General features: G+C 36.9%; 1 protein-coding gene across 2 annotated transcripts in view; it reads left to right on the top strand.

Annotated features, from left to right (window-relative positions):
- Nucleotides 1–27,309, top strand: part of RBFOX1 (RNA binding fox-1 homolog 1) — a gene marked incomplete at both ends in the record, with an annotated part of 1,359,850 nt that overhangs the window by 132,275 nt on the left and 1,200,266 nt on the right. For both annotated transcript variants that reach the window (XM_082312185.1, XM_082312182.1), the window contains one exon: nucleotides 22,896–22,955. In XM_082312185.1, the coding sequence (XP_082168311.1) occupies nucleotides 22,896–22,955 (60 nt within the window). The remainder of the gene's footprint in view (nucleotides 1–22,895; nucleotides 22,956–27,309) is intronic.

Genomic DNA, 27,309 nt, shown 5'->3' with positions numbered 1-27,309 from the left:
TAGGAATGAATAATCTGTTTATGATGCTTACAGTCAGCTTGGCATCCTGCAATTCTGAAATAGAATAATTCAGCTAAAATGAAGTTGTCTTTTTAAAAAAAAAAAAAAAGTACAGCTCTTGTCATCACATTATTTAGACGTTGGTTTCTTTACATTCTCTTCTCTTAAGAACTCTTATGCCCCAGTTAGCAATAAGCACTTCTGGGGTAGGCTGAAGTCCCGCAGAGGCAGGTGTACTGAAAGCATGGCTGCGGGAGGTGAGACGGGTACAGTTCACACAGCTACTGTTAAACCCTGAGAATGAAATATTCTGGGATTTTTAACCCAAGAAGGTAAGGAGTTCTATATTGTTACAAAACTTTTAAAAAAATTACTAAGAATTTCTCTGTCCTGATTTGTTTACGGTAGTAGTAGATTAGTTTAGCTGTTAGTAGTAATTGCTTCTTGTCCATAGCCATTGCTACCTCAAGTTGTGTGTGTGTGTGTGTGTCACATGCCATTTTGTCAAGCTGCACTAAACAAGAGGTGAAAGACAAAGAAGCCGTGGATATGAATAAGCATTGTTCTACAGAACAATAAGAACTGTAGTACAGAAAGATTGAATCTCAGCCCGCCTGTCTTACATCCCAGAGTAGATGTCTAACAGTCATTTTAAGTTCAGTGTCATCCAAACTAACTTCTTAATTATCATTCCAGGCTCCTAGTGGAGTCCATCTTGCCCAGCTGGCACTGTAATAAAGGTATCTTTTCCTAATGCCCCTTTCCTGACATGTTTCAGTCAGGCCAGTTCATCTGCAATAGCACTTTCAGGAGCTTGCCTTCTTCTTCCAGCACACAGCCTGACTCCTATGAAAGATAATCTGTATTGAATATAAGGTTTGCTGTAACCTTAGGGCCTTGATTCATGTAATGAAGCTAGGTCCATTTAGATAAATGCCTAGGAATGTGAATTCTGCCTTTAAGAACATTTTCCCATGCTTATGAATTTTCTTCTTTGCTTCAGCTACATATCTTTTCTCTCACCACATGAATCATTAAATGTAAACTTTCACTGAGACTGTATATCCATATTTCTTGGAAAATGTATATTACTTTACTTTTTTTTTCTTTGCTAAGACAGGAGGAGCTTTTTTTTTTTTTTTTTCTTTTAACGATCTGTGTGTACCATGTAAAAACTCAACTCTGCTGTGACACTGGCAATACTCCTGGTGTGGCTGGACAGCTGGTGTGCTTTAGCAGATGCTTGTTTTATCAGATTTAGTCTCTTTATTGTTTTCCCAACCTCATTTTTCTACCTGATGTCAGTTTCCCTTTGTGCTTACGTTATCCAAGACAAGTATTGATGCCAGGCACAGCAGAGCCCCGATTTCTATATAGAGGCCCCTGTGCATCACTGCTGTACGAAGGATAATTCTGCAGTCAGTCCTTAGGTGACTTTGCATAGGACACAGTGCCGCTACTCAGGCTTACTGAGACAGCATGCTTCACTTCTGTGTTTTGTTGCTCAAAAAACACTTGAACCCAGAAGACAAAGATAATTAAATGTGATAGTAATGAAAATTGTTGCTCTAGATATTGTGTAGGAGAAATTTCTGGTCTTCAGTTTTAAGCAAAGAAATATTTTCTTTGATTAATAAAGATACCTAATGATTAAATAGGTCAAAATCTTCTTTGTGCAATGGAAGAATTTTTTTGTTATGGTATGAATAACTTGAGGGACATTCCCACCCCCCCCACCCCCCCCCCAAACTGCTGCTAATAATAAAGGTTAAACGTTTGATATTCAAAGCTGTAAGTGAATAGCTGTTAGGCACCACTGATTCTAGTACAGAATATGTCTGTTTTTGTTGGGCTGGAAAGTCAGTTCATCAGGAAAGCCAATACATGCTGTGGAAGTATATTTCCTTTTAGTTCCTTGACTTGTTTTTCCGTGTTTGAATTGTCTAGTGACTTTAGTTATCTCTTCAACTTTGCAAAGTTGACCAGGTTTTTAAAGGAGTAGGTGAAGAACTCTCATGTTACTGCCAGCCTAATGTGTAACATCTAACTGCTCTTCCATGAATAAAACTTTAGGAATGGTGGTGTTGATAAATTAAAACCTGTAGGTATAGATTAGGTGTATACAGAGTTCAAATAAGAGTAGTACAGATACTCTGAATAAAACAATGAAGCTAATGCAAGTACAGACTTCTCTGGATCTCATTGTATGAGAATAGTCTTCTCATTAGCTCATTTGAGTCAAGTATTTCTCCTTCTGGGTTGCTATTTCTGAGTCCAAAGCAAAAAAGGACAAATAACGTGTTTGTTCTTTGCTGTCTTCAGTTGTTCATTATGTTTAAAGAGTTATTTCCACAAATAACAGCACTATCTGCACCTGGGTGAGTACATTTCTATCTATATCGGCAGCAGTGCTGCTTTAAGAGTGGAACTGAGTTGCTAGAAAGGAGTGGGCATGAGGAACTTAACACTGGAACATGCAAAAAGGTGCATTTGCTCGTGTCCTTCACTCAGAGCAGCAGCGGTGCTCAGAGTTCCTAGATACAGAACACATCCAGAATCTCAAAGTACAGAGCTGAGAGTAACTATAAATACTATGTGAGTTTATAATCTGAAAGACTCACCAGATTCTAAATTTCACAGCTGTCTCTGGTATTACGGGCCAAATGAAAACCCTGCATCTGAAGGGAATTGCAACTGGGAGTTTGGTACTGAAGCCAAAAGCTGCCATCTGTGGTTGTGCTTTCTAGACTTGAATAAATTAACCAGCTTCTGAAAGCTGAATAAAACTTATCTTTGGGAATTTTGAAATGGAAGTTGCACTCAGGAACACACCTCTAGTTCAGAGAGCTGGCTTGGCTAGATGTGCACATGTTTAAAAATACGTAGGTATGGAAATCCTTTAAGGTTTGATCCACCAATGTTAAAACATCACAAAAGCAAAATTGTCTGTATACATGTGTGCATACCTGTCTATCTGTATATAAATATTTATAGTTCAGGTGCTATGCTACTTTCAAAAATTGTTGAAATATTCAAAATCTTTCACATTTAAACAGTAATATGGTGTTCTGGCTCAACTTCAATTCTGTTATGCCATCTCATGCCTAAACTTATGTAAAATAGAGACTTTTATACACTGTATTATTGTCTATGAGTTAAGGTTGAAAAAGTGAGGGTTGCTTAGCCTAAGGAAGAGAAAAATGTGTGAAGATCTACTAGCATCTCTAGATGCATAAAAGGTTGCTGCAGAGATTAAGGTAATGATAATAATGCAGATCCACATGGGAAAGAGCAAAAGGCAACAGGTTTAAATTGTAGCAAAGGAGATCTAGATTTGGCATTAAGAAAAGCTTTCTGACCAAAAGTTTAAAAGGAAGCACAGGAATAAATGACTTGGGGAAAGTGGAATTTTCATAACTGAAGGCTTTTAAAAAGAGGTTAGAAGGATGGCTCTACAGAATGACTCAGGAGTTGCATATCCTGCTTTTTCAAGTTAATTCACTGTCTTATTGTGCTGTCTCCGTTGTTTGTTTCCTTTTTCCTATATTCTCTTTTCTTTGGTCCTGCTTCTCTCCCATTTTGCATGTACTAGTGTTTGGAAAAGTTCTTGGCCAAATGTGTTATCAAAGGAAAATAGTTTATCAAACACATTGTTGTAGATGGGCAGTAAAGCCCCCAGATACTTTCTTGGTTACTTATTTTCATTAAATGTCAGGTCTTGAGCTGGAATTTTTTTTTATTAAAAAAATATAAAAATATTTTTATTAAAAATATAAAATATAAATATAAAATATAAAGCATAATATATAAAAATATAAAATATAAATATAAAATATAAAAATATAAAAATTATTTTAAAAAAAGCTCTAATTGATTAAACTAGTTGCAGGAACTCCTGTTGCCCGGTTGCATTTCAGTTAACCATCTTAGAATCTGTAATTTACAGATAGATTTTGGAAAACCTTGGACAATCAGTTAGTTATAAGGAAAATAGTTATGATGAACTCTGAGCCCAAGCAATTGTTTTTGTTGAAGTCTAGCTGTCTACAATCACAAGGCCACCTCTGTAATTCTCCTTGAGCACCTCTTTTTTCAAACAGAAGATTGCCCTGGGCTTTACAGTTTGACTCTTGAGACCATGCATTTGACTCAGATGTGTTATTTAAAAATGAATGCATCTTCGCCACATCATTGCTCTGTTAGCAAAATTCTTGCTGTCGCTGCCTCGTGGAGCCTGCTGTTCCTGGTGTGTAACCATCATGCTTGCTGCACACAAAATGGTTGTCAGCTCCTGTAGTGTGGTGGTTTTCCCACATCCCACCCTGCCAACATCAACTGTAAAGCTGCAATGTACCAGCTTTAGATGTGAGCTATGAGAAAATGTGAGGCAATGTCTTGGATTGCAGTTGGTAAACAAAGAAAATACAAAACATTGCGATTGCTGTACTTGAAAGTGGGGAGACAGTCCTTGAAGGCAGAGCTGCATTTGTTACCAGGCACAGATATCAAGAGAAGGATCTTAATAGGGAATATGATTATTTGTGATCTTCAAGGATTTGGATCTAGTTCAATCTCGGGCATTGTTGTTTCCTATTAAGTAGGTTTAATAAGATGGCCTCAGGACTTTAATTATAATCATAGAAGGACAATGCTGAGGATATTCAGCACAACCTAAATGAATTATCAGTTAAACAAAAACCGAACAAAAAACACCCCAAAACCCCACCCCCCAAAAAACCCACCAAAACTACAACCAATATCACATCTATTTTTAACTTTTATGACGAAGAAGTGTTTATAATTCATTATATGCTGTGGTTTTGCTTAGGAGCTAGACAGACATCACACTGTAGCTGTTCTAAGGGTATGTACAGACATCTTGGTGGGATTTTGATTTTTAGTTATAAGGCAGGAGTTAGCTATAGAGTTTAATTCCTAGTAAATTCCTTTATGTAGGTCTTTTAAATATTTACTGCTATGTATTGCATATTCATAGACTTAAAACCTAAAGTGAAATCTGTTTTCTATTTTACTGTGGAATTTGGAGGCTTCAGCCACGTATTGAGTTGTGTTGAACCTGATGCTTAATCTTTCTGGCGTCTGCCTGTTGTCTTTTGTTGATCTCTTGTTGCCAAACAAGGAATCTAGGAATATTTGAATGTGGTAAACTGTATAGTAATTTGAATTTGGTAATTCACCTTTTGATTTGAAAATATGCAAAATATGAATAACTGCAGGAAATCTGCTTCTATGTCATATAGATATGGTTTTTAGTGTATCTGGCAGCATATCCTGCCACAACCCGCATCGTGCAATGAGTGAATATTAAAAATGGTTTCACTGCTTGTTTATGTCCATAATAAATGCTTCTGTTTAATGGAATAAAACATTTTTAAGACAATATGTAAATCAGAGTTAACACCTCCCCAAAATATAAAGCGGAAAATGTTCTTTTTTCAGTTGTGGAAGAAACTAAATGCCTTCATTTCATTGGAATGCATATATAAAGTGTAGATATTCATACCCTCTCCTTTTTGCTATATCCCTCTAATATTGTCCATTCAGCAGATTAAGTGTTTCAAACTATAGATGTGAACAGTAATGTGCAGGTCTTTTGCTTGTTCTGAAAAGGTTTTCAGAAGGTCAGGTCTAACCACCAAGCGGAACTGTAGCCTTGTCTTACAGAGAGGGAGTGTTTGTGGCCTGAAGAAAGATTGAGGGCAGAGAAAGCGTCCAAGATATGTGTGTGGGATTAGAGAGACGTATGATTTTCCTTATGGTTCTGATTGAACAATTCTGAACCTACACTGATTTGCTCACTTTTGTAATTACCCTGTAAATTGGTTAATATCTACTGATGACACTTATTTCTAGATTGCTAGCAGTGCAAACTCTATCCCTCAATTCAGATCAAGTTGGATTCCGATTTTTAGTTGTAAGGTGGGAGTTAACCATCTTATGTATAGAGTTTAATGTACACAATAAGAGAACATACACCGTACTTATGCTTAGCAGTTGATAAAATTGAGTGTTTTATGACGAGGATTGAAAAGATTAGAATTTGTCAATAGTTTTTTGCTGGAAAGAAGGCAAGAAAAGTGCAGTACGCTTTTCACAAATACCTTCTTAAATCATTATTTTGGTTTTTCCTTCTCTGAACATCTGGTGCAAGATCTGAACTGTTTGCAAATATACTTTTTCAAAAAAGGACACATTTTTGTGTTTGAAACAGATCAAATTGGATAAATTAATATTTATGACTGGATATTTAAGTAATACTATAACTTAATAGGTTAAATAGTATTAATATGTATAGGTTTGAGACTGGAGATTTTTGCATACCTGATGAAGTTTAAATATATTAGTAACAATACATAAATGCAATGTCAGCTGGCCTTTCAAAGGCAACGTTTCTCCTTCCTGAAAGGGAAAATGTACGCACTTTTTAAAAACAAAACAAAAACCACAAAAAACCCCACCAAAACCCAGTCATTTAGTCAAGGCAGTTGACTCATGCTAAATGCCAGTGTGGATTCATAGACAAATTAATACCTGAGAATAATTTGCTGATCTTGGCAATTGTTTTCATTTCATTGGCTAAAGTGAATGGATGCGTGTACGTAAGCATGAGCTGGATGTGGAATAGATAGAGATCTCTCCCTGTTCATTGTGTACTTGATATTTGATTGCTTGATACATAAAACTGCTGGCTGAACTAACAATATCTATTGATTTTACTGCTCAAAAAGCATACATACTAAACAGAAAGTGTTCAGCCCAGGCAGTTTCTAACCTTGATTGTTCTGTTGGTATTGCAATGAGAAAAACCTCCTCTGGCCAGTAGAAGTGATGTAACAAGTTCCCACACATTGAGATAAATTTCCAAAATGGGTGAAGATAGGTAGAGCCATTACAAGAATCATAAATTTCAGGAGGCAAGTGAGATATGCTGACAAAATTTCCTACACTATACCATATTACTAAGAAAAACCCCAAATGAACGAGCAACAAAATGACAAAAAAATCACCACAAAACTGAAATTTCTTTTCCTTTGTTTTCATTTTTTGGTATTTTATGGAAGACTAAGAGTTGAGTTATTAAGGAATTGACCAAATTTGTAATTTATTAACTTGAGATTTTTCTCATTTGACATTAACAAGGAAGGAAATCAGTTTGGCTAGGTTAGGTGACTTCAGTACAGTCGAGCGCTACCGAGAGCACGTGGAGTGAAAATGCAAAGCTAAGCCTGTGGGTGCAATGACTTAAAAAGTACAGTCTTCCCTCAGAGGGTTATATCACACATGATTCTTTCCTATTCAGTTTTCATATTGAAATAATCACGTAGCATAGAAGGATAACGGCTACCTCAACCTTATGGTCTGACTGAGGCATTTGCTGTATTGTTGGGGCTGTCACGCATTAGTTATGAGACCCTGTGTGGGAAGAATCAATTGGGCACCTCAATTGTGGTCTGTGCCACCAACACCGAAAGCAAGAAACAGGACATCAGTCTATTGAAAGGAAAACGTTAATGCTTTGGTATTCTGCCAGAGGAAAGGAAAATATCTATCTCTCTAAATTTTCCTTCCACTAGGAAGGTGTGAAATAGTTTTGGAGGAAAAAGGGTGAGGAAAATAAACATATTGGACAGAAACTTTCCTTGATGCCATGCTTATGACTATTTCCTGTATGTCTGCATTTTTCTTTTTTTTTTTTTTTTTCTTGTGGTGATACTGAAAGCCCTTTCCGTATTTCCGTAAGCATATGACACAAGTAATAAGATCCAACTAGTAGATGCACACAATGGCGGGACGTGGATTACAACAGGTGACAGCTTGACCCACTGTACCATTTGCCATTGTAGACCACTTCTGTAGGGATGAGGCTGGAGAAGAATTTCTTTAAAAAAGAATCTGGGGGATACTAGGGGTGGCTTTGAAGATATTTACTGCAAACTGCTGCACAGAAGGAAAAATCCTTTGCTTCTGGAGTCAATGTGTGGAATTAGGGAAAGCTTGTGGGAAATGACTGAAACTGAACAGTTTTATAACGCATTTCAAATGATAATTTATGGTCACATTGAGCTGGGAGTTTGAATTCACATTAGAAAACCTTCCACATATGTTAGTTAAATACAGCAATTCCATCTTGTTTAAACGTAATAGACACACTCTGCTGAGTCACTCCTTATTGCTTTATGCAGAACATGCTTTGCTTGGCCTAAAGAGTGTTATTAAAGAGATTGCTGAGTACAGAGAGCTTTAACAAAGAGATCTCAAAGTAAACACTGACATTTGTTACTGCCTCTGTTCAGCACTGCTGAAAGTCCCCGGGAACTTGGGAAATTGAGCTGTCAGATCTATGAAGATAAAAATCAAACTTTGTTCTATGGCTTCAGTCCCTTAGGAAAGTTTTTCAGGTCATTTAGCATTAGTATTGTGAGGAGGGCTTATTATTATTTTCCTAAAAATTATTCCCTCTTGTTGATAAATATAGACTGACAACTTGGCATTGCTAATAGCCCATTTCTGTTTGGTTAAGGCAATGCCTTAAACACTGACAACGCACTTTGCAGGCAGCTTGCCTCATCCATCAGCAGGACAGGATGACTGATGTGTGTCAGATGTAACCACTGTATCAATTGACTTGTAAATTCCAGTTAAGCAGATTCACAGTATGACTTGGGAGGTAAGCACAAAATGCTCTGGGAAGAAGATTCACTTCTTGCTATTTCCAAGCATAAACATAGTTGCTGTTTAAAAAAGATAAAGATCCAGGGAAAAAATAAAATGACAGTGAAGCCAACATTTGACCCTTTGAAACTGTTGATCTGGGCCTTATTTGAGATTTTGGTAGTCTAATTGGAGAGGAGGAAAACGTCAGCATTTATAGATGTCTTATTAACACTTTTTTTGGACTGCTGATTTCATGAGTTTTTATAAAATGTATATGTTCTATTGCCGAGCAATTTCAGAGATATACCATTGAAACACAAAAATAACTCTTCATCCAAAAAAAAAAAAAAATTGTTCTAAAAAAACCCAAAACCAAACCATCTCCTAATTTTCATAGTGATTTTTAATTCCATGCTTAAGGGCCTGAAAAGGCTCCAGGGACTTAAAGTAGGGGTGGAGCAGCTCTGACCAGTGTTTTGCTCTCTGTATTATCTACTGTTTGAACCTGGGGCAATAGAGAGCAGCCATTGCTGCTGTACCAGTATTTCAGTAGTAGTCTTTGTGGTCTGTTGGGGGCTCGGTTAAGCAGGTTTTAACTGTTCCTCGTTCCCACTCTCTCCCCCAACCATGCAGGCAGATCAGGGCATAATAAAAGGTGAGGACTGGTGTCTGATTTCACAGCTCAACCTTCCCTCCAGTAAAAGTATAGCTGGGAAGATACAGCTAGTCTCTCCACAGCCCTAGGTGATTAAACTGTGTAGCTATACTGGTAAAAAAATGTAATGCGGACTTAGCATTAAATTCATGTTTACACCTTCAGGCAACTGTACTGTGAACGCTGGATATAGGACAGTTTCAGTGCTTATCAGTACTTCTTGCTGAATATAAAGGGGTATTATGGCTTCTAGTATCAAGTCCCACAATCTGCATGCAGGATTCTTTTCCTTTAAGGCAATAAACTCTTCTCCATTACTTCCTGTGCCCAAATGGCTGAGGAGCAAAAGAGTAAAGGCCAAAATATGAAACATGCCCAAATCCAACATTTCTCTGTAGAGAGCTGGACATGCAGCAGGAAAAAGCCAACCTTTATTACAGAGATACACTATTTACAAGCTGACTGTTGCTACTCAATTAATGAAAACTTCATTATGTGTAAAGAAAATAGTTTTCTTTGGGACACTAATTTTTTTTGGCTCTATGTACCTTTTAATTCGTATGCTTTCCTCACGGGTACAGCCAGTACTTCTGCTGAACTGTGAGCTCTCCTATTGTTAGGATTTTATTTAATTAGATGTCATTTGATTTATAATCCAGTGACTCTAATTTACGAATCAGTAAGCCTCAGATAACAGAACAGGTCCCAGGTAGAGTAACTTCCCATGTAAATTCAGCTTAGTAAGTAACCAGGGAGCGGGTTATGTATATGAAACAGATGAAAACACCAGGAGTCAGTATTGGCTGCTTAAATGTACCTCCTGTTGGTGGAGTGACATTTGGACAAGCAATACAAGGTATAAAATATAGTTCATCTGGAACTGCAGCTGCGTTTGAATTTAACTGTTTCCTGTGGGTCTGCAGAAGCAGAGATATCTGCAACAACTGGAAGCTGCGGTGCCGTCCTGTCCAACAGTGAATTTCAACCCTAAGCAAAGTTCTGTTCCTTGCCGCAGAACGCGGCACACCAACCAAACATGCTCAAGCATATACTCATCCTGAAATGAATGTAAGAGCAGATTCTGCAGCTCGACTTGTGTGCTGTCATAACGTGTGCATGAACACCCTGATATGAATGTTCAGCTTGCGCTTCTCTGTGCAGAAAAAAAAAAAAAAAGGCCGTCTTGTCATCTGAGAAATGTATGATGATGGACACAAATTCTTAAAGTTTTTGTCTGGTAGCAGTGGATCTTCCTAATATAGAAAAGTTAATAGTACTCTTAAGTCAGGAGTAGTTTGTATCTGGACCCTAGGATGTCTACTGTGCACTACAACATAGCGAATACTGAAGGGTTGCCTGTGCTGTAAGGATTTAAATACTAGAAGCCCCAGGAAAAACCTGTGTAACTTGTGTCACGGTACACAACATGCAACTGGTAGGTGAATTTTTTTTTTTTTTTTACTTTGAGCAACAGGAACATGGGAACTCCTGTCATCAAATAGACCAGTGAGTAGAATGGGTTTGTAGTGTCTGCTGCTGGATGCTTTGTAGCAAAGTGTGATAAATCTACTGGGATTTATCTGTAAGATACTAGCTGCATAGTATCTTACAAGGGCAATGAAAGACTCTTATGGAAAGACTAGAGAACAAAAGAGAGAATATTATTATGCCACTGTGGGAGTCCTTGCGGTGTCTGTATCTTGAAGACTGGGTTCAGTTTTATTCCTTCTTTTTAAAAAAAAAAAAAAAAAACAAACAAAAAACAAAAAACAAAACCCCAAACCACCAACAACAAAAAAAACCAACCACCAAAACCACACAAACTGGAGAAAGACAAAAAGGGCAGCTTATAATAGATGTTGTGTGGAAAATGCTGCAACTGATTGTAACAACCCAGGAAACAAACCCTCTGTTCATATTTGCTGAGATAGGATTCCTGCGTAATAAATGGAAGATTGAAAGCTATAAAGAGCTGGCATTGCTCTGTCACCCAGTAGAAAGACCTTTAGTTGAAGTAAGCTTATGAAACAAAACCGTCTTTTAGTAGAAGAGCTTTCTTCTTCTTCTGCTATGCCTTTTGTACCTTTTCTGCATCATCTTCTCAGTACCTGGTTTTATGTTTGTAAGGTCTTTCTCATTGTACCATTGAATCCCGATGAAACAGTACTTCACTGAGCTGTAGGCAGTCAGTGGACAGGACTTTTAAGACTGGCCATGTGCCTTTTGGAGGCAGGTAGGTACCAGCTCCTCTGTACGTTTGCATGAGCCTCCTTTTATGAGATAGTCACACAGGGAACAGAGCAGCCACTGGCAAATCATTAATCAAATTGTAATAAAACTGTGTGGGCAATAGATGGGTTATAGACAGCTAACACAAGGGTATGGAGGGGAGAACTGAGTCTTGACAGAGTTCACTTCTGGCAAAGGAGAGAAAAGAAATCAAGTGATTGAATTATAACTCTGAGTCAGAAGCCATGTCTGGTTATAGCTAGGTATCAGTGCTGAGTCCATCACCAAGGTGAAATTGGTGAAAATTCTCACTGCACAATTTTTGATAAAGACTTAGAAAATTGCTCTGTCATTTTTATAAGTCAGGAGGAACTATTTTAAATGTTTCTTTATTTTAAATGTTTGCTCTATCCTGTAAGCTTTCTTTGGAAATTGTTTAATTCTCCTAAAGCCTTATTTTTAGGGAAATTCTGTCTGTATTTTGAGAGTATTAAAGATCACCTTTCCTTGTAATTTGATGTCTGTTTCAGAAGCAAATTCTCACCTGTCACATATAATTTTGAGTTGGCTAACAGCTATCTGCTTTGACTGCACATCTTCATGCCTTGAAACTAAACCAGCCGCAAATCCTTTTGATGTCCAGCTCTACTCAGGGAGCAACAAGAGAGATGAAAGTTCCATCATGAGTAAATGAAAGAATTTTGGTTACTTTAAGCAACAATTTTCAGCTTGTGGAGAAGTTTGATTTCAGTGGCTTATTTAGGACATGATTCAGCATTATGACTTCAGAGGGGTGAAGGTGTCTGTCTTTGGAAGCCTTGTTAATATTAATAGGGATACCTGCACAGGGCTTGGTCGTGAGCTGGCTTGGGCTGCCACGCAGGCAAGCGATGGTCTCTTTGGCCCACGTTGTTCCCACATTTTCCCATGTTTTTGAGGACTGTTGCTGCTTTTCTGTGTGTCTTCAAGAAAAGGCCCGTGCCTTAATTTCTCTGGTTTTGGGGGTTGTTTGGATGCATTTGCATTTCTCTCGGGAGAGTATATCTACCCTTTCTCCTCTGCTTAGAGGTTTTTGTGGATACTGAACTACTTTATAGTAAGACAGTAATCACTACAAAGAGCTCCTTCTACTGCAGCCCAAGGGAACGTATATTACTTTCAGAAAGCCTAAATACAGGCTTTCTTCCCTTATTGTAAATGGACACGTTCAGTTTGTAAAGGACAGCCTGAGGTTCCTCAAGTAGAAATGGTTATCTGTTCTTATGTGCCCTGATCTGTGCTAAGTACACTCTCAGGAACACATGAAGTAAAGGTCTGTGCTAGAGACAAGATGCTGAATCTGATATTACTTGAAGGTTTCTCTATCTGGCTGAAAGGAAGCCAAGCCACCATTCTGTATGCACGTGCCCTTTAATTTCCCATATTGATACAGGTACGTGCTCTGCTTACACCTTTGGTTTGAGGAATTCATTCTCAACAGTGGCAATTAAATAGTAGAGACTTCTAAAAAATAGAAAATGTCTCTCTCAGTTAGAAATATCTGCATACATGTCATGGTATGGCTGTTTGCCAAGGGCTGGGGCCTGTGAAAGGAGTACGTTTGAATAAGAGACAATCGATTTGGTTCTGAACTGTTTCACTGATAAAAATCTGGAATAATACAGAAGTTAAGCAGAATTACAATGCTTCTGAACTAGGTTTGTGTCTGTGTAGGCTGCCCTATTGCCATTTTTCCCCTTGAGCTTGAGTCAATGGAAGGGTTCTCTTTTTCTGGAGTTTTGATGTTAGGCCTATCATGTTTTTGTTGACTTGGATTTGTTATTCCCTGAAAGTTGAAAGTTTGCTCATGTTGATGCATTTCAGTACATACTTTAGTTGTCAATTAAATAGCTTAGAAAAGGTGGATGCTTTTAAGCAAGTCATCAACAAGAGAAAGCTTTAATATGAAAATTCAAACTTGGCATATATTTGTGGTCTTGAAATAGTAGCAAAATGCAAACTGTTTCTGTAGGTCATATATTTCCATACAACTGATTTCTGTAGGCTAGCTAGGGTTTCACTTCCATACTGCCATGTTTGAGGAGAAATCTTTAGGAAGAGGGCATAGGTACAGCACAGAGTGGTATTGAGCAACGTTCTCATTCAGTGTCCAATGCAGTCACACGTTTCTCCTCTAAGTTGTAATATCTTAAAGAACTACAGAGACACTGAAAATTCTTGCAGAACTCATGGGATTTCTGTTATTCCTGTTTCCATAATGTGTTGTGGAAACAGGCTTAACCCAATGGCAGAGAGGAGGGACTTAGTTGTGGGGAAGTGATAGAGAAGAATTTTGCCTTAAATTCTATTCTTTGTGCATCCAGTTCTCTGCATGTTACAATACTTGCTCAGAGCATCTGCTTTTTATTGCTTTCCTTTTCTATTGTTACTATATTTTTACTGCTGGTTCTGTTAAGCTGACATGTACTGTAGCGTGCTAGCACTATCTACATAATTTCATAGTTTATATACCTTCATAAACTTACTGTGCAAAGTATTATTTATTGCAAGCTGTATAGATTTATTTTTCTTAAATATACAAATTTTAAATTGCCCTCAGGACTCGTGCCATTTATTCTTAAATTGAATCTTATTTTTTGTAATCCGGTTCCAACTGATAGAGCATGCCTCATATTATACTGACAGAAATAAACACAGAGCTATAAGTGCTATCTTGCCAGAGAATTATATGAGCTTGTAATAGCTGCATGCAACAGAATTTTCATTTTACTTTTATTTATTGGAGAGCTATCCCAGGATTTTGAATTGATTCCTCACTTTTGTTTGCATTTATATGAATTTCTTCAATAAAAAGAAATCTCCTGTTATTTCAGGCCTCATCAACCTTCCTGAAAAACAACATGAATAATAGTAGTACAACAAAAATTGAAATACATAACTGTAGTTTTCTTTCAGTCTTACAAGAAATCTCTGCTAAAACAGCAAGTGTTCAGAGCAGAAGGTGGCTTGTAATTGCAGCTGTTCATTGAAACCACATTCAGAGCGTTCAGAGAACAGTTATTAGAGTTATAACATATTAACAAATAACAGGTGGTACATACATTAAAATTTGTTCTGAATAAAGGAAACTTAGGGTTAAAATGCTCTTAGGAGGAACTACCCAAGTCATGGGCAGTGCGTAGTGTACTGCTCTAATAGGAGATGAGGGAAGGTTACATATCAAATGTCACGGCACAAGGTGTAACATTAATATTTAGCATATGTATCTTCATCAATCCTTATAATTTAAGTCATAGATGTAGAATCCATGGCATAATATTGCTATTAGCAGAAAGGAAGAGTGAAAATGCTTTTGAAAGCCAGATGATGCTATATGGGGCTGGGAAGTAGACAACTGTTTCCTAAGGCCATTGAAAGCAGAGGGCTGTGCAGCAATTTTTTAGCCTGTATAAACTTCTAATTTTCTACAACAGTGAAATATTTCTCTTCTGAGTCAAGACTCTGTCATGTTGGAATAATAATAGTCCATACAAAGGAGACTTTATAATGTTGCCCCAACACACACGTTTTAGTATTTCTGCCTAGGTATATATAGGCAGAAATACTATATATATACATATATATATTTATATATATATATATATATAAGACCAGATATATATACATATATATATACACACATACATATATGTATATATATACACATACATACATGTATATATATGTATGTATGTATATGTGTGTATGTACATATATATACATATGTACATACACACATATACATACATATATATATGTATGTACATATATATACATATGTACATATGTATGTACATATATATACATATATATACATATATACATGTATGTATGTACATATACATACATACATGTGTATATATATATATATATATATATATATATAAAAGACCAGAACATACTTTTTCCCACCTTTGATATATTACATACAGGCCTATCTCTCTCTCTCTCTCTCTCTCTCTCTCTCTCTTTTTTTATAAAAAAGACTATGTGTAGATACCAGTTAATTTTATAATAAGTATAAAAGACACCCATTTAATTCTAAATGAGTAAACTTCAAAGATTCATGTAACTGTTCCTAGTAACACAATAACAATGCTTCTACTTGATTATTTTCTGAAGCTCAGTGTTAGAAACTTGCATATAACTCAACTGTTTGGGGTAGGAGAATGAAAGGTAGTTAAAATGCATTGCTATTAACATAACATTAATGCTGTGCCATTAACAGATCTTGATGCCAGTTAGATATTAAATTAGATTTGTGCATAGCTCCATTCTAACTGATGGCACAGAATCGCATTAAAAGTATCTTCTACAAATAGTGTTTTCTGTTTCTGTGAGAAGGCAGGTAGACCACTTGGAGAAATAAATCTGAAAACAATCATTGATCAAAAATGATGTAGAATAGGAAATCTTTCTGTGTCTGGAAAAAAAAAAATCAGGATATGTTCCTGAGTCTGAATTTTTGTCTTTAAATTCAGTGAAAGAAAATGTTGGAGAGTTCATAAATTTAGTATTTCCTGATGGTACGTTTCAATGACGGAGTGTGATGGGAGCATGGTTCTGTGAGATTTCTAGCACAATGCTTTTTGCTTCAGTTAGTGCAAACCAGGAATCATTGGAGACATTATATGAGGCTGTTTTGAGTAGAATTACAGCCCAGCTGGGTTTCTCTGAGCTTCCAACAAAGACAGAAACCTTTTATTTCTTATCTGAACTCAGCTGAAATTTTGCACTTTGAGGTCTACCTGTACCCAAGGGCAGTACTGATTTTTCAAGATATGTGGAGGTGTTTACTGGCTATTACAGTGCAAGGATGAACTCCTCAAACTGTGAGACCTCAGAGATGATTATCATTACTTTACAGATTCTGTTCCTGATTGTCTTTTAACGCTCCTAGATAAATGTCCCTGAGAGACTTGCAGGTTACTGAAAGCTTCTGCCTCAGTAAACCTAAAGTAATTCTACTCAGGAGATAAATAGGCAATGTCAGACATCCTCATCTTAGCACTTTTCTTTGTTATTACATTTTGAAAGTATTTATTTAACTCTTGAGTTGTTTTGTCTTTTCCTTCAACTTGATTTCACAGCAGATCCTGCAATAATTTACCCACTTCACTGGCTGTTTGAGGATTAGGAAATATTTAACAATTCAGTTGAGCAAATGTAGTTAGGAATAATCTAGGTTTCTTCTTGCATTGCTTACGTTCTTCATCTTCAGGAAACATCTCCACGTGTTCCTTCCAGGACTTCATTGTTCAGCATTTTGAAACTTGTGCTTGGCATATTGAAAAGATAATTTCTCGTTAAGAAAAGTTTCTCTCATTTCTTACATTACTCTCTCCTGCTGTGTATCTCTGATGCTAGTGTTACATCTGTTTCCTTTAACCCCAAGAAATACACTGTTTTTTAAAATGTTAGTTTTCCTTAAGTTTCTAATCTTTTGGGCTCTTGATTAGCCATTCCAGACTTCTCTTTATTTTTCTGCTGCAGAATCTCATGCTACTAGACACATTCAGCTGCAAAATAAATATTTGTATAATTTTACATGATATAACATTAAAATGATTATCACTTCTAGTAAATCTCATATTTGCTTCTTGACTCATTGAATCTTTGAGTATATTGGCAGCTCCTGACACACAACCATTATCTTTGATGGCTTGTGATAGTAAGATTTCATGGAGTGGTTTGCATTAAATATGATTCAGGACTATGGAGTTCAACAACGAAAAATTTTCCTATATCCAGTAAATGACAGATTGTTCTATGAATTTATATTTTCAGATTTATTTCTAAGTAACCTTTGATTTGATTTACTGAGTTCCATCTGTTGGAAAAGAGAAGCGTTCCTTATTATTGTTTTCTTTAAAGAGCATTTTCACTAGTATAATATCACAGGAGAATCATTATACTCTAAATATATGCAAATATTAGAGTTGATTAAATGATATCTTGATTATTTTAAGTGAAATTTGTTCTCTCAGATTTCTTAAATATAAAGATGAATACATATAAAGACTTATATATAAAATCAATCCACATTCTATTGCTAATTAGGGATTGTGAAATAGGCATATTATTGTCTGACTTTTAACTTAGTCCCTACTCTAAATAACATAGTTGTGTGGTTTTGTTTCTCTGTGAACAACAGGAATGTATTTCTGCTGTGTAGAATAGGAAGTGAAAACCCCTTCAATAATTGCCAAATTCACCTATTCAATAAAGTGTGGAAAGGCCTCGGATATCACTTACCACTTGCCAACCAGCCACTAGGAGAATTCTGCTATTGTAGCACTCTGCATAGGAACGTCATTCTTTGTATGCCTGGCAAAAACCTTTGGGAAATTCCTTATTCTGGAGAAGAACTGTAATACACATCTCTGTTAGGGAAGGCAAAATCTGTTCATGGTTTAAATGGCTCTTGCTGTTAAACCATCTTCTGTAAACTGATTTCAATTTGCTGTCTGCTCAGCCTTGTGCATCCTTATGTTTTCAGCCCTTTTCAAAGGCCTTCAAGACATTGTTTTATTTACATTAGAGAAGTCTTACAAGAATATGGAATCCCCTTTCCAGAATATCTGAATATTTGCTTCATTCAGCAACTTTAGCTGCTTGGATGTTGACTGTCTAGATTGTCTTCTGCTAGGGTACCCAGGGGAAGAAATAAAAAGTCTCCAACAAAAAATATCCTTCATCTTTTTAGAGGTGGCAGGCTTGGCATGTTCCTCAACTTCCAACCTAATGGGTGCTGCAAAGACTTGGGATGTCTTGGCTGTTTGTGAAAGAATCCTCTCCCTGAACTCCAGTTTTGTCCCAGATGACAATCCTTTGACAAGGAGTCACACGGTGAGGACAAGGGGTAATGGGTACAAGTTACTCCCAGGGAGATTCTGATTGGACACGAAAGGTAAATTTTTCACCATGAGAGCAGTCAATCATTGGAATAATCTCCCCAGGGAAGTGGTTGACTCTGCTACGTTGAACACTTTTAAGACTCAGCTGGACATGGTGCTGGGCCATCTCGTCTAGACTGTGCTAGAAAGGTTGGACCAGATGATCCTTGAGGTCCCTTCCAACCTGGTGTTCTATGATTCCATCATCTGAATACTTTCTGCACAGAGCTGAGAATCCCTCGACATCCCCAAAGCCTGATGACAGACAAGCTTCTTGCAGAATCAGACCCTTATAGACACAAGAGTTCCTTAGCCTTACTTTTCTGTTATAAAGCCTCATGCTAATGCTGAAAATGTATGATGACAAGGGACATGTTTTGAATCTTTTTTTAAGCCTCAGATGGTACACTGAAAATAGGCTGTACTGTACTATACGTTACTTTGATTTATGTGAAACATCACATATTGATGCCTTTATAGACAGCAACTTAGCGTTTCAGAGGAGTCTGCGTGTTACAAAAAGGGCAGCAGGTGTTATTTAGACTAAATTGACCTTGAAATTGATTTCTTTATTTTATGACTTACTGAGGGGAGATTAATACTTTTTTTTTTCCTACAGCCTGAAACAATTTACATGGTAATAGAAGGCATAGTCAGTCAAATAAATTGCTGGAAGTAGTAGTGTTCCAAGAAAGAAAATATGGATCTTACTTGCATTGATTCTTTCTATCTCCAGGGAGTAGCTAAGACTTTTAGCTCTGGGGAAAGACTGCCAAAATTTATTTTTCCTATTAAAGGCAGAAGAATGGATAGTAATGTCTGTAAGCTGACATTTACTGCAAACTTTCATTCGGAGGGGTGGGGAGAAAGGTGTGCCCCGTGTAAAATTTAGGGACCATTTTAATGCTATATCATGATTTCTGTAAGGGCAGATGGCTAGAAGAGGACATCATAAGACAACTTCTGGAAAGCCTGATGTGGAGATAGCACAGCTGCCCTTTATAAGGGCATAGAACTTGTTAATAGCCTGCAAATGGTTGTTACAATTCCACCTTTGAGTACCAAGCAGAAATCATCTCAAAATACAAACGTTCATGGATACAAGAGACCTAAAAAATTAGCTGGAGGAGGCACTTATAGGAACACAAAGTGTAGTTCTATAGGAGGGAGAAAGTTTTTCGTTGTTGTGCTGCCACGAATGCTGCAATGCTCAAATGATGTTACTTGCATTTCCTGCAGACTCCAAGACAAGTGCGTAGTTAAATGATTTGTCAGTGGCATAGTACTTTACATAACCTGAACATATATGAGATAATATTATGACATATTACCTGAAAACAAGTGTGAATGCAACTCCACAAAAACATTTTTTGTTGTTGTTTTAAAGACAAAAATGATGTATAGGAAAATGTCTTATATATGAAAACCATTATGATCATCCTGGGGCTGGGAGTAGAGAATTAATCTCTCTTGTCTATCAGAAAGCTGCATCTGAATGCTGTTATTGCAGCTGTAGTGAATGAATGATTATTTCAATCTTTGTAATACATGAGGAGGTGATTGGTGTTTGGCAGATACCAGTCTGTCCAGGCCAGGCTTCTGGCACTACTGGGGAACGGACCTGGGCTCTTGCTAACAGGCTTAGATTAGTTTGGACTATTGTCAGAATTCTGTGTCCCCCTAAAAATAACCTTTGCCTGAGGAATTTTGCTAATGTTGCTTTCATTTTCTGGCTCGATGTGCCCTGGATTGTCGCAGGTGGCAAGCATGTTATTAATATGGAACACATCACAAGCTTTCCAAGTAGGTGTCCCATACGCAACATTGGTCCATAGCTGTTTATTATTTTGTTACTGGTTCACAGAGCTGTGCAACGCTTGGAAATAAGCTGTGGGAGGAAAGAAAAGTATATTTACAAAATACCTGTTTAAAATGGCATATTTATTTGGATCTCAGGGTATTGCCTTCTGGAAAAGAGAGAGTTGTGTAGAATAAAATCTGCTGTCTCTCTGCATGTCTTCCAGCCTGCCACTCGTAGAGAGTTTCCCAAGAGCAACACCCCTGCAAAATGGTTAGCTAGTAGCTAGTGGGGTTTGAATTCTCACAGTGCCCTTTACAAGCACTGTGAAACTACGACCTCAGGTCAGCCATGCAACCTACTGCATGATAGCTCTATAACGAGAGAGAGAATACTAATTAGAAGACAGAGTGGAAGGTAATGGGCATTGAATACAAATAGTTGAACATACATTCTACTGTATCTCTATGTACATTCTGTTTGTATCATGCGCATGATAAAGCAGAAGTAGTAAAATGGATATGGGGTGGCAATAAGATAGAGTAGCTAAGGTGAAGGAAAAGATGAAAACAGGAGAGTGAAATGAGTAACCATGAAGAAAATCTGAAAAGGTAGAAAATGCACAGCTTATCAGTGATACAGCAGTGAGTAAAGATGTGGATGTGCTATTAAATTATGCAGAGACTAGACAACAGAACAGATGATTAGGTTGGTGTTTTTGTTTGATGTCAATCTCAAAGCTTGCGGCTTCTCACAGCGGACAAAAGCGACTGCTTTCCTTTGTGGGAAACAGATGCAACTGGACTGTAGGAATTTGTTGGCCAGTTTTGATGGTAGTTGGCATCTATGTATGTCTTGAAAAGTCTGTTTCTTGGCGTTTCCTATGAAGAAGTCAATGTATACAATGGCTAGGTTGAACAGAGGACCACTCATATTCTTATTTCTACTTTCCCAAGCTCGTGTGCTAAGTGGATGCTCACTGCATAAGAAGGTCCTTTTGTAACTTGACTTGTAACACATGGAGGAAAAGTTAAAAATAATGAGAGTATTTTTCATACCACTAGAGATGTTAATTTTTGTAGCCTATAAATTCTTTTCATGTGTCAGTGGCAAATGTAATATATTTCCAACTGCTATGTTTCTGCACTAGCTATCTTTTGAGGCAGTTTACAGATATTAAGCTTCTTTTTAGTGAGAAAGTGGTATAGTCCTCCATATATTAATGTGTAAACTGGGGTGCAGAGGAGTGAAATGCTGAAAGGTCATGCAGTGAAGTACCAGAGAATTACTATCAACTCCCTGAAATATGTTCTATCTACTGGATGATAGCACATATCCTATAAATAAAAAAATCTGGAAGCTTAATATCTGGAGGCGTATTTGAAAATAATAATAATAATCATAATTTAAAGAAGTACACAGCAGTTACTCTTGGCTATCTTTGCCAGACGTGCCTCAATTTCAGCTTGTCAGACTTTCATTCCCAACCATTAGGAGGAACTGCATAGCTTCGCTTTGACATGCAAATCTGATCTTATTGACAGGAAAGGCAAGACAACAGGAGGCTAGCCCTGGGAGACCTTTTCAAAATATAAATATGAATGTACTGGCTGTATTTGTTAGGGAAGAGACAAAAATTTAACATGCCAACTACTTTCTAACTTTTCTAACATATCCTTCTAAAAATAGTTCTAATTATGGACTTGAGTCTTGCAATGTGTCTGTATTTAGATACTGTGGTACTTCTATCACCTATTTAAAAACCTCTCTAAGCCTTTGTTTCTGTATTGTATTAACAACAGCATAGCTTATTTTCACACTACCTTTACTACAGCAATAATCCTTTTTTTCTTTTTTATTTTTTTTATTTTTCCCTCCTTGCATTCTTGTCTCTCTAGCTGTAACCAACTGCAAAGCCTTCAGATGTGTCCAAGCCCCAGACTGCCTTGTGTCCATGCTTGTGGAATGCCAGTCTGGATGTAGGACAAGCTTCAGGAGAGATAGAAAACTAGGAATTTTATATTGCTTTAGGGTGGACCCAGATGTAGACCTGTCTGTAAGGATGATGAGCCAGCACAGCCATGAGCCTGCCTGCACAGCCTATGCTACAGTGATTTGCAACAACATTGTATGGCTGTTGCCAAGCAGGCAGATAAACCAGGGTCCTTCTTAATGGAATATAGAGCCATTTTTCATAAGATACCAAGACAATTTTGGGCGGCTGAGAAGCTGTCATCCAAACTTCTATGGCAAGGCTGTGCAGACCTAGTTCTGGAAGTGTACGGGACTTGAGATTCTGAAAGGCAGTGGCTTTATCATCATCCTGTCCTTCCCACCCACACCCTTCTAAAATAGCGATAAGAATATTAGCGTTCTTGGGGAGCACTATAGTAAACCCAAAAAAGTGTGTAATTTAGTAAAGAGGATCTAATGCATAAGATGAATGGCAATGAAAATCTCTGTAATCAAATGTTTTACTAATGGCTCCTCTGAGCCTAATTATAGTGGTGCTCAGAGTTGATCTTTATTCTTATTATGTATATAAGTGCAAACTATTCTGTTTAATCTGATTTTTTTTTTTTTCCCTCATCTTTCTTTTCAGGACTATAAATCTGATGTTATGACTCTGGTTTCTAGTGCCAAGAACAGTCCTCAAGGTCCAGTAAGTAGAAGCATTTTGCTGAATAAATCAGATTCTGTAGCTGAGTTTAGATCTTCTTTTAAATTGCTTCAGTCATTAGTCACTGGAACCAATTTTTACCTGTGACACCTTGCTGCTTTTGAAGTGACTGTACTTGAATTTGCTTAAATGCTCTTTAATACTTGAATATATAGTAGAGCAAAGATCTGTCTTACCAAACTGAATAAAACTGATTAGTGTCATTGCAGTATGAGTTCATTAACAGCCCTGTGAATCTGTCTTGTGTGCTACTACCTGTATCATATCAACATAGAGACGGCTTCAGACTGTGTCTCACTGCTATGCATCTGAGTAAATTGTAGGGTGGGGTACAACTGCAAGCCCCCCTGCAATTCCCTATTGTAATGATGTTCCCAGCTGAGGGCGGATCCAGAAAAAGAAAACAAAAGTTTGGACAAGTTCAGTGGCACGCAAGACCAAAGTGTCCACGAGACTGGTGCCACTGTTTGCTTGAAAACTGAGCAGGACTGGACCAGGAAGAACTACTTTATATTGGCTTAAAGGATAGAAATAATCTAGTCTGTCTCTATCTTATCCTGCACCCATCCTTCTTAATTTTCCATACAATATTATCACTTGGCAGGGAATAGGTGTACTATAAAATAAGTTTATGCTAAGGTGTTATAGACCTGATTTTCAAAGCTGCTGATATTCAACTCCATTTGATGTTACTGAGAGTTCATAATTTGTTGCAGTAAAGTCCCTTTAATCTTTTTCTTTTGTCTCTTTAAAAGACTAATATCATGCCATAGGGCCTTTTCAAGCGCCTCTGGTTGGATGATGCCAGTAACTGACATTATTTCACTCTACGCACATATGGTGTTTTGGTTTTTTTGTGGTTATTTTTTTCTTCTGTTTATCTAAATTGTATCCCCTCAGACTTGAGGTTGTAGGAATGTAGATTTATCTCAGAATAAGGAAATTTACAATATTTCAGGTATTTGGCAAACCCTTTTTTCCTGTTTGCAGGCATGATTAATGCAATTTTAAACATGAACCTTAAACACTAAAAGTTCCTTCAAAGGAGGAGGTGGTTGGACTTTTTCCAAAACAACACTGTCTTTCAGTTTGAAATCACTGCCTTCTGAAACTACTTAGTCGCATTAATGTAAATATAAAAATATCTTGAAAGATCAAAATATATACAAAAGATTTTTTAATGCATCTGATGATGATGATTTGACAGAATTGTTTTTCATCCCATGTACTGTTTTGAAAGAATATCTTCTTTCAGTAATTCTTTCTGCACTGACACTGATACTTCCTTCCCACTAGAACAGCTTTCGAAAGCTTTAATAGCTACTGAAAAGTTGCAGCCTTTCTGTTAGTTTGTCAGAAGTTAGCTTGTAAAATAATGTTGTGAGAGGTGAAGGCTTATTTTTAGAAACTTGTTTTTGTGCTTCATATATTTGCATTGAAATTAGGTTTATACTGGTTAAAAATGAATGTTTTGAAGAATAATGTAGTGTTTTTCTGGTGGAATATATTTTCTAAAATAGAAAATGATCTGCTACAAGTGCAGAACAAGTTTTTATAAACACCTGTCAGTCTATATTGAAAAGCTCCCTCTTACCTTTTTTAAAAAAAAGAGGGAGGGGGGAAGGGGTGGGATGGGGGCTTCACAAAATTTGTTGGCCAAACTTAAGGTGGAAGTTCTGATTTATTTTTTTTTTTAAACTTTATGATTGAATCTTTTGGTTGCTGTTGTCTGTAAGAAAGTGTCCTCAAACTTCAAAGTACTGTCTTAAAAAACAGAATTTCAGTTATCTTGCTTGAGCCTCAGTAACTTATAGACCTTCAATTATAGCTTTTTTTAACTTATTTTTGGGTGAGGGGAAGAGTTATAAAGGCAAGTTTAGCAGTGTGTTTTGATTTACTGAAGAAGGTTGTGACGGGAAGAGAAAAGGGTTTCTTGTTTTCCATGATATTTCTGATGCCACACAACCATGGCATAAAAAATAAGGAGTTGAGTTGAGCTTATTTCTCTTGAAATTACACTGTCTCTGTTGTTGCTTGGAAAATTGTTTGTTGTGATGGATGAGAAGGAATACATAGATTTTTCATATGTGTTGCCAGATCACTGCTTATAGAACCATCTGGTAATAAAAGGAGAGTTGACAGATGAGAATTCAAATGGATCCAATAATGAATTACTGAATAGTGCCCCAGTTCCAGAGCCTGAAAGGCTTATTTCCAGCATTTTTTTTTTTTTTTAATAATTGTTGGCTGCTTTTCCTGCTCTTAGTGACAGATCCTATATGAAAGTCTAATGCAGCTGAAACTCATAGACTGAATTTACTTCTGCGTTATATAATGGAGACTTTATTGAAATGGCTGGAGATAGAGTGACATAAAGCTACAGCAGTAACGCAGTGGTGAATCACATCTATCAAATTTCATGTTTCTTGATAGGTATAGCTGCTTAATAGATTGTTTGTTAAATAATTCAAGATGTTTTCGTTAAGCTGAGTGATTGTGCCTTTTGAAAACTTTTCTTTTGTTATTAAATCTCATCAGGCAATCGGTTATACCTGTGGAGCTAAGAAAATCTAACTGAAGAAATGACTGTTGGGAAGCTTTAGGAAGCTGGCAAACTACTACCTGCTGGAATCTGGAGGGCTGTACTTGGGCTAGGATTCTGTCATTTTTGTCCCTTTTCTTATAGCTTCCTCAAGCGCTGTGCTCTTCTATTTGCTGTTTCATACTCTTCTCCTAGGGTACCTTAAAATCTCATTCCTGCTTATTTAAACGTTTACGTTTTCTAAAATGGCTTTGCCTTTTCCTCAGTCTCCATTTCTCAAATTCTTGTCTGTATATTGATATTTGATAACAAATATCATGTAGTGTTTTTAATCAAGAGTTGCTGAGAAAAGGTACTGGGAGTAAAATAGGGCTCTTCAGGGTAATTCAGTAGGGACAATAATGACTTTTGCCAAGAAATAAAATTGCTGCAAGAATTGCTGCCTGTGATCTGAATAGAAATGTGCTAGATACCTGAAATTACCTTATCGCTACTGCTGCTTCAGACGAGATATCTATTAGCTGGAGATAATGGCTTGCAAAACAAGTGGATTTCTTTAAATTTTAGATTTTTTGTTAAATGGACGTATCTCAGCACCAGCATTCTTAAAAAAAAAAAAAAAAAAAAAAAAAAAAAAAAAAAAAAAGTCACTACCAGGGATAAGAATAGAATTGAAAGAAAAAACAACTCCTCCTGAAGCATTATCACAGAGCATTTGGTTAATATGTTGGGTGGGAGGGGAGAGGGGAAAGTATGTTGTGCAGATATCTCAAGTGATACTGTAGAACTGATCTAATTTAAGAGAAATAAAAAAAAAAACACAACTGTGGAAAATCCTGATAACTACTTCTTTTAAAATTCTCAGCTTAATCTATAGAACTCCTGTAAAATACAGGAAAATTCTTTACAGCTCTGTCATGTGGATCTGGGTGTATTTCATGGGTTTCACTGTATGTGAACTGAATTCAGAATGAGGTCAAATTTTACTTGAAATGCCTAACATGGGAACATTTTGTGAAGTTTTACATCACAGTGTCTGGCTGCTGCTGAGTATCCAGGCACGTGAAACCTGTTGGTGTGTTAATCCACAGCAGACAGGAAAAGTCAGCAGCTGTTAAAGAACCTTGACTTTTATTCCTTACATCTTCATTTGTTTACAGTGTTATTGCTTGTTATTATTGCACATGGCTGTGTTGTGTGTTGGTTTTTTTGGGTTTGTTTGTGGGTTTTGTTGTTGTTGTTGTTGTTGTTGTTGTTGTTGTTGTTGGTTTTGGTTTTTTTTAATCTGATCAGATGTGTTGGCCCAATGGCTGGAGCTGCAGTCCTTGTTAACTGGAAATAGTCTCCTTGAAAATATTCCAACATAATTTAGATGATGAAATAGCGTTACTATTACAGCTTGTATAGAGAAAAACCTCAAACTATAAATGTTATTTAAAGATAAATGAAGACAAATCAGTTATTGTTACATTTTCAGTATTCAAACTCCTGTAATATATTGATACTCTTTTCCTCTTCCATCAGGTTATGACTTGTGCGTGATAATTAAAGTAGGTGCATACCTTGCTGAATTTTTGTTATCAAGTGTTAGCCTTGCCTAGAGTGCTAATGATGTGGATGTCTACAAAGTTGTAGCTATTTTATTTTATTATTTCTTAGAAAAGCATATCTCTAGGATAAGTTGACCGCAGCCGACGTTTTGATTTTTCATTGTATTAAAATAAAGTTTGGTGTTGTCGTGGCTGGCAGTAGAGCTGATACTAAGCAATGCCTTGCTTTCTTAGCAGCCTTCCT

This window comes from Platalea leucorodia (genome assembly GCF_965183815.1).
Source record: "Platalea leucorodia genome assembly, chromosome: 5".
NCBI lineage: Eukaryota > Metazoa > Chordata > Aves > Pelecaniformes > Threskiornithidae > Platalea > Platalea leucorodia.
The sequence above is the reverse complement of the archived record's forward strand: the minus strand, read 5'-3'. Positions and strand labels throughout refer to the sequence as shown.